Source organism: Chrysemys picta, chromosome 7, assembly GCF_011386835.1.
Source record: "Chrysemys picta bellii isolate R12L10 chromosome 7, ASM1138683v2, whole genome shotgun sequence".
NCBI classification, from domain to species: Eukaryota; Metazoa; Chordata; order Testudines; family Emydidae; genus Chrysemys; species Chrysemys picta.
This window is the reverse complement of record NC_088797.1, coordinates 28,312,121-28,325,266: the sequence shown is the minus strand read 5'-3', so window position 1 is coordinate 28,325,266 and position 13,146 is coordinate 28,312,121. Positions and strand designations below refer to the sequence as shown.

Sequence of the window (13,146 nt, the reverse complement as noted above, 5' to 3'; positions counted from 1 at the left end):
AAATTAAAGAGATATCAGCTTCTGACACAAGGAAAGAATGATAGTTTTCAGAGTAGCAGCCGTGTTAGTCTGTATCCGCAAAAAGAACAGGAGTACTTGTGGCACCTTAGAGACTAACAAATTTATTAGAGCATAAGCTTTCAAGCTTATGCTCTAATGATAGTTTTGACTCACTGTAGTGTAAACTATCCCAAAACTTCATCAAATCCTTCAGTCTGGATCAACACACTTGTTAGAACAGCAACGGACCTCTCTCAGGAGCAAAAAAAAGACAAAACATGGTAGGATTTCATGAGTTAGCCCCATATTCATTCGGGACTGAAGGAGAGAATAAAAATTAAACAAACTTATGAACTACACGGATGTCAATCCCTTTCATCTAGGGAGAGAACATCTGATCTGCATTTACAGACCGAATCCCCATGTTCAGCCACCAACCCAAAATGTTATTGTACATGCAAGAGAGTTGAGAGGGAAGTATTAGTAAGGTAGCAAAACTAGGGTATTTTTTTTAATTTCTTTTTCAACCTGACTTACAAAATTGCTGTGAATGGCATAGTCAGAGAAAAGAATATAGGCAGTAAGAAGACAGAGAAATGAATAATAATAATTGGTACAGGAGCTGGTGCAGTGAAAGCACAAGTCAGTACTACAGTGACCATTCACTACCAAAGTATTTGTGCTTCCTATTTGGACTATTTTTTGTCACATTCCTCCCTCATCCCTAAAACGGCTTGAAAAAGTATCTTAGAAGCAGTTCTGGGTCAGTTTGCTAGCTGCCAAGCTACTAAACACAACTGATTTTTCTTCAAGTATGTTACAGTTATGCTTCAGGATGTACTACACATCCATGCTCTTTCCTATTTTTAAACCTTTGCCTCTCAAAAACACGCCAAACAAATCTTACTGGGAAATACTGCCGGAGGCCACAGTCCCATAATGGAGGTAGCAAACCCAGAGCCGCTAAACCAAAACAGTGCCCCTATTTTCTGTGGCCTATGAACTGCTGGAAGTTTGAGACTAAGATTTCATCCAGCAGCAAAATAACACTTAATAATGGTTTGACAGGTTATTTCAAGCCACTGTCATACCGGTTAGAATGTTCTCAGTCACACTCTACATTGTGTATGTAGCTTTCAGATCAGATAGAAGATTATCTCACAGCGGATTGTTTTACTTTTCCAGAGCTTATGCTGGTCAGAAAAGCCTGAGCAGACAAAGCTCAAAATGAAGGTCATAAGAAGCCATTATTTAAAAAAAAAAAAACAAGTGTTATGTTCCTTGCAGTGCAGCAGCGATGGTCACATACCAGCTTACTTAAGAGGGTGCAATGAGAAAGATCCTCAGTCTTGCATGGCACAAGGTCAATTCCCAAACAATAGAGCACCTTGGAATCTGACCACTAACGGGACCTTTGAGACTCTTATTACATAAAAAACAATAGATTAATAAATATCATGGCAAAAATCTCTGCACTGACGCGTTACTTTACACCTGGAATTTGAAAATATGCAGTACGGTTAAAGAGTGACACGTGCGTCTCTTTGAATTTCCAGCATTAATTTATTTTTCAAAATTCTGACTGGGATGCAGCCATTACAGGAAGAGAAATGCTGTTGTTAACATTTTTCCTCTGAATATATCAGTGCACAACAACAATGGAGAAATCAGGAGCAGATGCCTCCTGGAATACATGCAAAGCAAATCAATTGAATTTCCATGACAATTCATCTTCTTTGAAATGGATTTTATATTATTTCTCAAGGGCTACAAATGATATATGCTACTTCCCCATTGTAAAAATACAAATTTCTCATCGTTATAAAAAAAAAAAGGGGGAAGTTGTCCGTGTAAAATCAACTCCAATGAAGATAAAAGGTGGGAAGAAAACAGCTGCCATCTGTAACCATCTGCAATATGCTGAGACAGCACCCAGCAGCATGCCTGTATCATACTGTTATCACCATATTTGAACTTCCTGTAATGAACAAAAGACAGGCAATTACTCTGCCCATTTACCCAGACATCCCTTCCAGTGCTCTAGTCAAAGAGGGGAGGGGGAAGAAAAGAGAGAAAAAATTCACACTGTGACCCTTCTAATTCTTTCAGTCCATTGGGGTGATAAGGAATCCAGCCTTGCAGATCACATTTGAGAGGCTCGGTTCCTTTGGGACTCGACCTGTCTCTGGCATGCTTTTAGGAAAGAGCCTTGTTAGTCCACAAACAAAAGCTTTCAGCCAAATAGAGCTTTGAACAGTCAGTTTCAAGCTCCATTAATGATTTCAGTGTAAGGAGTGTTTTTTAAAAAACTGCATCGTCTCGATAGGCTTTCATCTATACTGTAAATAAATAATGCTTTCTTCAATAAACTGAAAAAAATATTTCACATCAAAATACTACGTGTGCACTTGCTAGAGTATTTTATTTGAATTTTTAGGCCCTCTCTAGTCCCACAGGCATGAATTCCAGAGGGAATCAAGTCTATTTTGTGAGAGTATTAAAGATCCAAATGTGTTTTTCCCAAAATTGGTGTTTGCCATGGCATCCTCTCTACCCCCCCAAACTGTTGTGCAAAGTGCTGTGTGCCAGATGTATGCTGCCCCTCCCCCTCAGAGGGCGCATTTCAGAGTGGTGAAATACATGCATGCTTTCTAACACACTTTGGGAACTTTGGAATGAAAGGCAATATATAAATGTAACTTTTAAAAAAGTTTCCTCCCCCTCCCCAGGATGCATGAAAATGGAAATGAGTGACACGAGATATCAAACCCTCCCCACAAGTAAAAAAACAAAAGAAGAGGGGAAACTGAATTCACCCTTGGAAAATAATTGAAGCCTCTCAGGGCACAGTGAATTGATGAACTGCAACTTGGTGCATTCACATGTCACATTCCGCTTGGGACAGCAATCTAAAGAAAATAAAGACAGTTACATCTACTGACTCCACCACACAAATTTTTCAAATTTGGATTTTTCACCAAAGTATCGGGAAGAGGGGAGGGAGTTGCCCAGCTGTGGAGAGGGTTGAGATTTTTTTGTTTGTTTATTTTCCAAGAAAAGTGTCTAAAAACCACAACATTTTCAAAATGTTTAAATAAAAAAATGATGAAGTGTTTTACTGTATTTTTGACCAGCTCTATAATATACTTGGTCCACTTTCTCTTCATTGCTTCTGCTAACCTTTACTCTCCCGATTTTCATCTCTCTCTGGCTGTGTCTGGACTACTCATTTTTGAGCCCTGGTATATGTGTAAGTGTACACAGGGGCTCAGGCACTGCATAAAAGACAAAGAATATAGAGAAAATAAAGGCATAAGTAACACTTGAGCCTTGCTTATACCAACACTCAAAAAACCAAAACCAACCAAACAAGCACCATACTAAATTCGGTAGTGAAGAGACAGCCTCTGACTGCTCCTTTAGCATCTCTGTAATGGTCCTTTTCCCCTCTCTTTTCCACCCTTCATCCCCTCCTCTTATTCATCTACATGCCCTCTTTAGGCCACCTCTGCTCCCACAGCTTCAGCCTCTACACCAATGACAAATTTACCTCTCAGCTCACAACCTTACGCCTCTTGTACCTTCAACTGTTTCTGGCCCTTCTAGGTGTCTTGCTAGAATCTTAAACTCACCCTCTCCAAACCTCTCTTCTACTTGACCCCATTTGCTACATTACTAAATCAAACTTACCTATGCAGGTCAGTCCTTTTCCTCCACAACCAACACTGACAGCTCCACTGTTCTTCACCTCTCATACACCTGCAACCTCTTCCCACCCACATTTCTCCAAAATGCTGTTGCTAAAGCTGTCTGTTTCCCACTGCTCTGATTACATCACCTTCCTTCATGAAATCCTTCACTGGCCTCCTGTACATCAGGAGGTCAGAAACAGGTGCCTCATTCTGATTCCCACTTACATTTCTGATAAGATCTCCCTCTTTTGCTCTTCATGCACCACTATTTCCTTTCTCCTTTTTGCTTTTTTCATCCTTTTCCAAAACTTAGGCCATGTCTACATTACAACGGCCCAGCTACAGCACTGCAGCTATGCCGCTGTTGTGCTACACCGGTGGCAAGGGTTTTTCTGCCAACGCAGTTAATCCACCAGCTAGTGGTATCTACACTGGGGGTTAGGTCAACCTAACTAGGTTGCACAGAACAGTAAATTTTTCACAGCCCTGAGTGATGTAGCTAGGTAGATCGAATTTTTAGGTATAGACCAGGCCTCAGCTTCACACCTCCTCTCCTGTTATTCTATATTCTATTTATCATTAAGCAATTCCTCTTTCCTCCTATAAATCTCTTCCAGGACTTCCTACTTTGTTCTCATAAATCTTTCTTCCCCACCCTTTACATGAACTCTTTTCCCACGTCCTGTCTTGTCCATTTTATTTTAGATTATAAAATCTTCAGGCTAGGGAACGAGGCTTACTCCATCTGCCTGCATGCAGTGTGCGCGCACAAATTTATGATGCTGTATGATTAACAACATCTTCATCCTTATCTCACCTCATTGTGTTGCAAATTGGCAAGTTGAGGCCTTTATTTTCAGTTTCCTGGCAGGTGCATCAGAATATAAGTACTATTTCAACTTGGATTTCTTGTGTATTTTTTTTAAAAGAAAAAACCCTCAAACAATACTAAAATAAAGAGACCTATATGAATTAAATAAATAGTTTACCAGTTTATCTGAGAGGGGAAAAACAGAGGATAACAATACACAAAGGACTAATCAGCATTTTAGCTATAAATCCTACTGGGAAAGAGAAGTGCACCCATGACTTTGGGAATACTCTTCCCCATTACTTAGATGCTAAGGCAAGTGCTTATGGGAACTTGGAGGACTTGAACAATTGCCCTACTGTGTACTTAGAGAAGAGCACCAGACAGTGCTGCTATAGGCAGACGGGCGCTTTGAGTTTAATAGCCAGCTTAATGGGCTACCATGGTGACAACGTTGGCACCTAAAAAGTACACACTTGCTAGAAATCAAAACACCCTCCCCACAGACAAACTGCAATGAAATGAGCAGGCTCCGTGCTTTTCAGCAACCTCTTTCCCATCTCCAGTTCTGTATTTTAATGTCAAGACTCAACACCCAGGAAACTGATCTCGAATCAGTGACACTGCCACCTCTAGGGCTCAAGTAACTAAAGGACCCAAGACCACTGGCAGGCACCTATGTGAGCTGGGCCTACTGGGAGCCTTATGGGGGGAGTGTGACCATGATCTCACACTCTATGAAGGCCCAGAGCAAACGTGAAGCTTTTGACCCTGAGGGGTTGCCTGACTTAGTCTGGGGTCTCAGGGCTAGGCGAAAGAGTCAGTGCTGCCTCCAGGAAGCAAACCCTTGGCTGATCCCTTGGGGGAGAGTGAAGTGATCAAGAGAGGCAACATTTTGAGAGCCCCAAGCACAGGGGCTTTTGCCCTCCCTGTTGAGATGTTTTGCCAGAGCAGTTGTCTGGGAGGGTTCCCCAACCCTTGGCATTCCCTTTCCTCTCTGACTGCCCCAGGCCTTTGTTCGTGAAGCCATGCTCCAGCTCAAATGGTAAAAGCGACAGGAGGAAAAGCCCTGCTTCAGCAAACTGACCTGAAAGCCCTCTACATGACTTTTTCTAGCACTGCTGCTGGCTGGGGGAAGCGAGGAAGACTCCTGCCACTAAAAAGGAGAGGATCCGAGGGCTGGACCACACTGCAAATGCTGCTGGCACTAAGCAAATGCTGCTCCTACCTTAGGCTAGTGCCCTCTCCCTGTTGGAAATGCTGCTTAGAAAGAGGGAGAGAAAAAGACAAAAATCCGGCCTGGTAAGCAGGCCCAGAGAGAGCCTTCCGAACATCTCCCTTCCCTTAAAAAAGGCAGAAATCTAGGATGCAGACAGTACATAAATATTGTCAACAGGAGGAGCTACTGTGCAGCCTAGCTGGGCGTGGCGGAAGACACAAAAGGGAATTGCTGCCTAGAGCATGAGTTGAAGCCAGAAAGCTTGTCCATCAGTACAGGGCTGATGTAGCACTGGATACTTATTGCACTTAGTGCCCTTTTCTCTTCCACATGACTGGGCTAATTCCTTAATACAACATTAACCTGCTACCCTACATCGCCTCCACAGTTTCTTTGTCCCCAAAGGAGAAAGGGTTGGTCTTAGGAAATAAACAAAACTGTCATGTACAAAATGTTGCCCCTCTGCAATATATTTTTATAAAACTCTGACTCCTCCCACAGGACAATACTTTTGGGAGCAAAAAAAAAAAAAATTAATCCGCATTAACCATGGGGGGAAAAAAAAGTAAACAAAAACTAGGTGGGATTAGGGGGAGCAAAGGGAGAAATCCCTGCAGGTAGCAGGATCAGGAAACTGCATTTTGTAGATTATCCTGCAGTTTGACATGCATTTTTTCTATATAGCACAGCCAAGCAAAGATGACTGATAATACAGAACAAAGCAACACAAAAAGCTTCCTTAGGAAAATAACTACCACTTTATGGTTTTAGAGGAATGAAGCTTGTTCATACCTTCCTGATAACCCTGAATAAGAGAGTTTTGTTTTTCAAGCATAATTTTCTGCAGATTATATAGAGCCATGTCATTTTAGCCAGCCTAGTACTTAAAAATAGTTTGATTTTTTTTTTTAAAACCCAGATACTGAAACAATACAGACAATTGTTTTGAGACATTTTTTCTTCTTCAGTTTATATAACTGAGGCATCTCACTTTCCATGCTGTCCTGGGAAAGCACTGCTCAATTATTTTTTGGCTCCTATCTACTGTACGTGGCTAATGTGAGGTTGGAATAATCTGCTTTGCAATCCTACTGCTAAAATGCAGAAGAGATGAAAGAAGAGAAAAGGGAGCGGTAATTACTAATTGTTCAGGAGGTTTCCCTCCAATGACTCCTCCAGGGCACAAGAGCTGCTGAGCTAGCTAATGGCAGCACTTGAATTCACATCTGGTAACCACCCTGCCAACCTGTCTCAACAGGACCGAACTAGATAATTCAACGGAAAACTGTCAAAAACATTTGGATCAACTTCAGCAACTTCAGCAACTTCAGGTGTACCAGAGGTCATTTTCTCCTTAGCAAAACACTGATCACCTCCACATGAGTGCTTATGAGAAGACAGTTTTATTGCACATCCCCTTTTGGGCACAGCTTCTGATGGTGACAACAGCATGAGGTAGATGATCTAGAACTTTAGACTGAAAATAAAGTGTAAATTTTTAACAATGAGAGTAATTAGCCATTGGAACAATTTACCATGGTCATGGTGGATTCTCCATTGCTGACAATTTTTAAATCAATCTTGGATGTTTTTCTTAAAGATATGTTTTGCAAATTATTCTGGGGAAGTTCTATGGCCTGTGTTACACAGGAGGTCAGACTAGATGATCACAATGGTCTCTTCTTGCCTTGTGAATCTATTCATTACTTTAGGCATCCAATGTCAACAACATCCTGCTATGTTACATGACCACTAATATTGTCCATTATAACTCAAGAGTCAGCTGCTAATCAGTCTCAGTACAACCACTTCCCTGTTCTGTTATTGAGAATAGATTGATCTTTCTTTTATGTCGAGATTAAAAAAAAAGGACACCAGGTTGACAAGCATGGAAACTGAAGGCCTATATCCACACAATAGGTTACTGCATGGGTAGTGCTAGCTTCCCCACCAACCCTGCCAAATATATCACTTCTAAAAATGAGACTGGGATTCAGTCTCCTTGTCCATTAAATTCTCAACTTCTTGACAGTTTTGCTATATGGGCACCTCCACTAGGAAATGGACTGAAGCCATCTCAGATCTCATTGACAAAACACCCTCCTTCATGAGGTAACTAGTCACTACCAGCCTGGACCAGATCTGAAATGAACAAAGAGGAGGCGAACAACGCTCTGTTCCATTAGAGATCTCGGGAGCCAGCCAATTCCTTTTGAAGAAATCTGACTAATAGTAGTAAAGCAGAACTTCCCAAACATACACACTGAATGGGCCAAATCCTGCACAGGGACTCTTACAGGGGATGGGGGGAGAGGGGCAAATTGCAGTAATGTCTGTGACCTGGATAGTTCTCCTCCACGGTTGGTGTTAGTCAATGGATCTGTCTGTATAGTCATTGACCAGTTAGCCACACCCCTATGCCTTCTATGTTGCTGTTGAGAGGGATAATTCACAGGGAATGGAGTCTCTTTGGATTACGGTCTGGTGTCTGTCTCTCTATGCAAATCTAAGGCTATCCGTGCCTGCATGGTGAATGGAGTGGGGAGACTTTCCTCAACAATCTGCAACTGCTATTGCATAATCTCCTACAATTCTCCCCTCTAATGGCTTTGAATGAACTCACTTGTATGTACTGTATCCATAATCTTTATAGAAAGAGAAGCCTGTATGTCTCTTCCCAGTTTCACTCAACCAAGTAGCAAAACGATTTAGCTATTCAACACACTGAAGAAGATGACGACGAAATAGGAATTGTTTGAAGTTCTGCCATTTCTTGACCCACTGCTCTGGAAAATGGTGAGTCTGTCAGGTTAGACATTTGCTGCATTTTGACTTGGCTCCAAATAAACTGGAGAACTTGTGATAGCTAATACAACGTTGTTCACATGCGCTGCCTCAACATTACAGCTAACAATGGTAATTACGGGATAGTTTAAATTTAAATGTGGTACAGAGGCATGGACCTTCACAGGAGGGAAATCCTAAAATATATTAGCCAGCTGGCCCAGATGTTTTCACTTTAACATTAAAGGCCTTGTGTTATTTTTTTCCTAGCAGAAGAAACAGCTGGGACTTAAATGGGAAAAAGAGAAAAGCAATGAGATGACAGAGAGGAAATGACATACAACCACTCTTTTTAAAGCAGCATTATTCTTAAGTACTCAAACTCATCAGCAGGGGTCAAAATTTTAGAATACACACATACTATAGAAAAATACACTGTTCTGCAAACTTCAAAGATTTTTTTAAAAGTAGGATTACTCAGAATTTAATTTATCCATTTAAAATTTATAGTCAACCATGAAATTACATTCTTTGCATTATTCTCACAGCTGATTTCTAGTCAGAAGTAGAAGGTGAAGAAATTCAGCAGATTTTCCCACTCCAAACACAGAAAACTTCCAACTTCCTTTTTTAAACAGAAGAAGAATCTCCCTGAGTTCCCATGAGTGATCTGATGTCATTGCTTCCCTCTTTAGAGCTCCTCAGCTCTCTCGGAACAAATCTACAAAAAAAGTTTCCATCTCATGAAAACAGCGTGTATGTACTGGGGAGGGGCGGACCTGAATCAAGCTAAACAGCTTGTCCTAATGCAAGCATGACAACATTTTATTAATCAACATGATCATGCCTCCAAGTAAATTAGGTAGAGTTGTTTCTGCATGACAGTACAAAAAACATCATCAACTACAGCTGGTGACTCATTGATTTTGGATTGAAATCTGCCTATCAGCATGTTTTAAGGAACATTTGGAATTTCATTAAGTGCACAAAGCCCTGGCTGGTTTTTTTTTTTGGCGGGGGGGGAAGAGACGGGAAAGGATTTAAACTGATCTTAATGGTAGGAAATAAATACATGATAGCTTTGCATGTACTTGCAGAGACTGGTTCATATGCTCATGTTGCCTGAGCATATCAGCATGGCTGGGCTCCAGCTTTACAGTCCTGCGATCATGGCACACAATCAGCGATAGACGAGAGTTAGATTATTCCTGTTCAATAACTTGTAGTAATTCATGCTGCAAATCCCCATGCTGTTATACTAAAAAGGCTAGGTATTGACAGATTCTATTCTACTGTGCTGAAATAATAGAATTTTCCAGAAGGACTCAATTTAAGATTTCCCACTTCTGCATAATTTCTCCTGCCACGTATTTTCCATGTATATGCCATTCAATTATAGTGAAGAGAAAGGAAACTAAACCAGGTGCCTCTGTAAGTCACTTAGCAATGTGAAATATATACCAGAGGTATCAGATAACTAACCTATATAGGAACTACCCCACCAGTCCAGTATCCAAGGCTTCAAAGGCAGGTGCAAGAAGTCTCATAATAAACCATTATGAAATAACTTCCCTGCAATTTATCGCTTTTAGACTTTTTTATCCTATCTAAATTTAAGGAACGGTTTAACATCAGTGAACTTTAAACTCAAAATGTCAAGAGGTTTTACCTCTCTCCACACCTGTGTGATTTTGTTTTTATTTGAACTATAAAAGAGTTCATAAATAATGGAATTGTTTGTTTAATAAGTTATACTTCTCTATTTTCTCCTTCCTGATAGCCCCGCACTATTAATATTGTGCAGCCATAACACTAAAGGAATATTATGATCAGGATTGAAATAAAAGGGTCAGATCTCTTGCGACAGCAATTCAAGTGACCTATGAAAAGCACTCTGTTACCATGAGATAAATACAAACTTATAACTATAACACAAAGAAATCATATTAGGACCTTGACAGTAACCAAGTTCAAGGTTTTCATCCCATGCATGTGTGTCTTTTCAAGTTAGGCTGCAGGAAGTTCTAAGTTAACTATAAACAAAGGGGCCAAATTCTGTCCCATCTCACACATTGATTTCACGGTAGAAGTTGCTGCCAGGGTGCAAGCCAAGACAGAACCGAGTCAGGAGATTCTTTATGCCTGAGCTAAGCAATTTTCCTGTTTCTTAGCTGGATACAGTGCTTTCTTACAGTCCCAAGAGCGACACCCTGTCCTACTGGCTGCGAGGTGAATACACTGAATACTGACCCAGGATGACTTCACAGGTATGAAGCAGAACACTATGATTTCACAATGGGAGAAACAAAGTGTTCTTGCAATTCATGCTATGATGCACAGCATCCATTCGCCCTTACCTCTTTCAGCTCCTGTGCGACAGAATTAAGGCGTTCATTTTCAGACTGGGTGTTGGCAAGGACATTCTTCAGCTGCTTTAGCTCAGTCTGCAGCTCCATTACTTTTTTCATGTAGTACTCTTCTTTGGTAGCAGACTCCTGAATCAAGGTCTCCTCCCTGCTCTCTCCATCGGCTGCTACCTTCTTGTGGTTGGTATGAGCCTGCCCAAAAGCCTAAGATGGTCAGGAAAAAAAGAAGATATCTTTGATTAATTAACACCTCGACCTTTGCATAAAAATTACTTCCATTTCAATAGTTCACAAACATTTCCACATTTCAGAACTGCAAAATAAATAATTAAATAATCTTTTCTTGCACTTCAATCTCTCCATTCTGGGGCAGACCGTTAACTGAGGCAAACCGGCTCAGCTTGCATTGACTTCAAAGGAGCTATGCTGATGTATACCAGCTGAGGCTTTGGCTGTGTGCGGATAAGGACCTGACCCTGTAATTGGAAACTGTTTTGCCCAAGCAAGGCCCCCTGAAAATAGCAGGATAGGGCCCCAATGGTGTTCCCAGTGACTTATTCATGATGCATGAACAAATACACCTATAGAACCGTGGATACATTCACATACCTGAGGGACTATCTACTATATTTCACACTGCTTGAAATTCCAATGTTGATAGCTTACTCATCATTTTTGTGGCTGCCATTTTAGTCTAAACGCTATGCCAAAAACTACATTTTGTACACAAGGAAAAACAACCAATTTAGGGGATTCCATTAAAATCTGGACTGGATAACTGTTAAAATGGGCAATATCAAACAATGGCTCACTATAGTAATGAAGGATCTCCTTTTGAATGCCACACATATTAGTAAAATCTACCGCCTTCATACAGCATGAGCACAGGTACTCAAAACAGGGAGGTAGCGGACCAGTTCTTAAATTTGCTGTTGCCACAACAAGTGACTTTATTTCCTGGTTCAACTTCTGGCTCTGAAGAGAAGATAGATCTTTAAAACAAACATTGCAGTTTATCCAGGTTTTATGTCAAATCCTCTTGCCAATACTACCCATATTTGTGGTGTGGATCAGGATTCAGGGTCCCAATTCAACAAAACACTTGATGGGATTATGCACATGCTTAAAATTAAGCACACGCTTACATCTCATTGACTAATGGCACTTAAGCATGTTTTCAAACGCTTTGCTGAATCAAGACCTTAGTCTCCAACTGGACAAGATATCTCTCTGTGATGATCAGATACAGTACTTTTATCCCCTCTCCCTTGTCCCCTTCCCCCCCAAGGCATGGTATACAGTGTAAGTGGTCAGGGTCCAGCGCTGTGAAGACTGAATCATGGAAAACAGATTTGACGCTAACAGGCTGTTCTGTTTCCTGGTTTTCATTTGTGATGGGAAAAACATCTCTCAGCAAAATTCTCCTTTGAGATGTAAGCATGTACGTCTTATCAACTCAGTGAGCATTGGATGGCAGAACCTGTTTTTAGAGCCCAGTCAATTGCTTTCACTAAAACACATTATAAAGCAAAGGGTTTCTTAACAATTTAAGTAGGTATATACTGGTAACAATCTGCCTGACAGATGGACTGGAGTCAATGAGATTAATGAATGCTATCTTTAAACTACTGTATGTGTTTGTGCCCCAGTCCATTCCAAGATGAATTTGGGGCTTCCAAGTGCCAGCAGAGTTTTCAGGGTGCCAGTCTCCATAAGGCAGGTTTTTTACAGCTAATAATATTATGCTTTAAGCCAAATCAAGGACAAACTAGCATCTCCTTTCCAAAGGAAACTCCTTGTCTAGTCAACTGTAAATTTTTTCCATTAACTATTTTTTCCTCTGCTCTTCAAATGTATCCTATCATCACAAAAGGAAATTTGCTTCCAATATATATAAGTAGGTTTTAGCATTTCATTCTTCTGCATATTAGATAGGAAGCATTTACTGATACAGTACTTACTGAATACACCAGGGCTGAAACAGATGATTGATAATGTCTGCCCTGTCCAGTATTAAAGGCACCCACTTACTGCTCTTATCATAGTGAATTCGATTTCAGATAAGCAAATCAGAGAGCAGCTGACATATATCCACTAAGGAAATTCTGGCCAGATTCACTCAGCTAACCCGAGGGAAATTAAAAAGCGTCACATTTCAGACAGAAAGTAAAGCACCATCTGTGCAAGTCGTTGTCAAATGAGTTTCAACTGTACAAAGCAGCTTAAAAGCCTAATACCTCAGATCTCCATAAGTGTCAGAGGGATGGCAAAAAA

At 40.8% G+C, this 13,146-nt stretch overlaps 1 protein-coding gene across 6 annotated transcripts in view; it reads right to left on the bottom strand.

Annotated features, from left to right (window-relative positions):
- Positions 1–13,146, bottom strand: part of BICD2 (BICD cargo adaptor 2) — a 148,550-nt gene that overhangs the window by 52,306 nt on the left and 83,098 nt on the right. For 4 of the 6 annotated variants that reach the window (XM_005305432.5, XM_042849781.2, XM_005305431.5 and 1 more), the window contains exon 2: positions 10,864–11,076. In XM_005305432.5, the coding sequence (XP_005305489.1) occupies positions 10,864–11,076 (213 nt within the window). Of the gene's footprint in view, positions 1–3,180; positions 3,276–10,863; positions 11,077–13,146 lie in introns of all 6 variants that reach the window. The other 2 variants (XM_065551004.1, XM_065551003.1) reach the window with 1 other exon arrangement.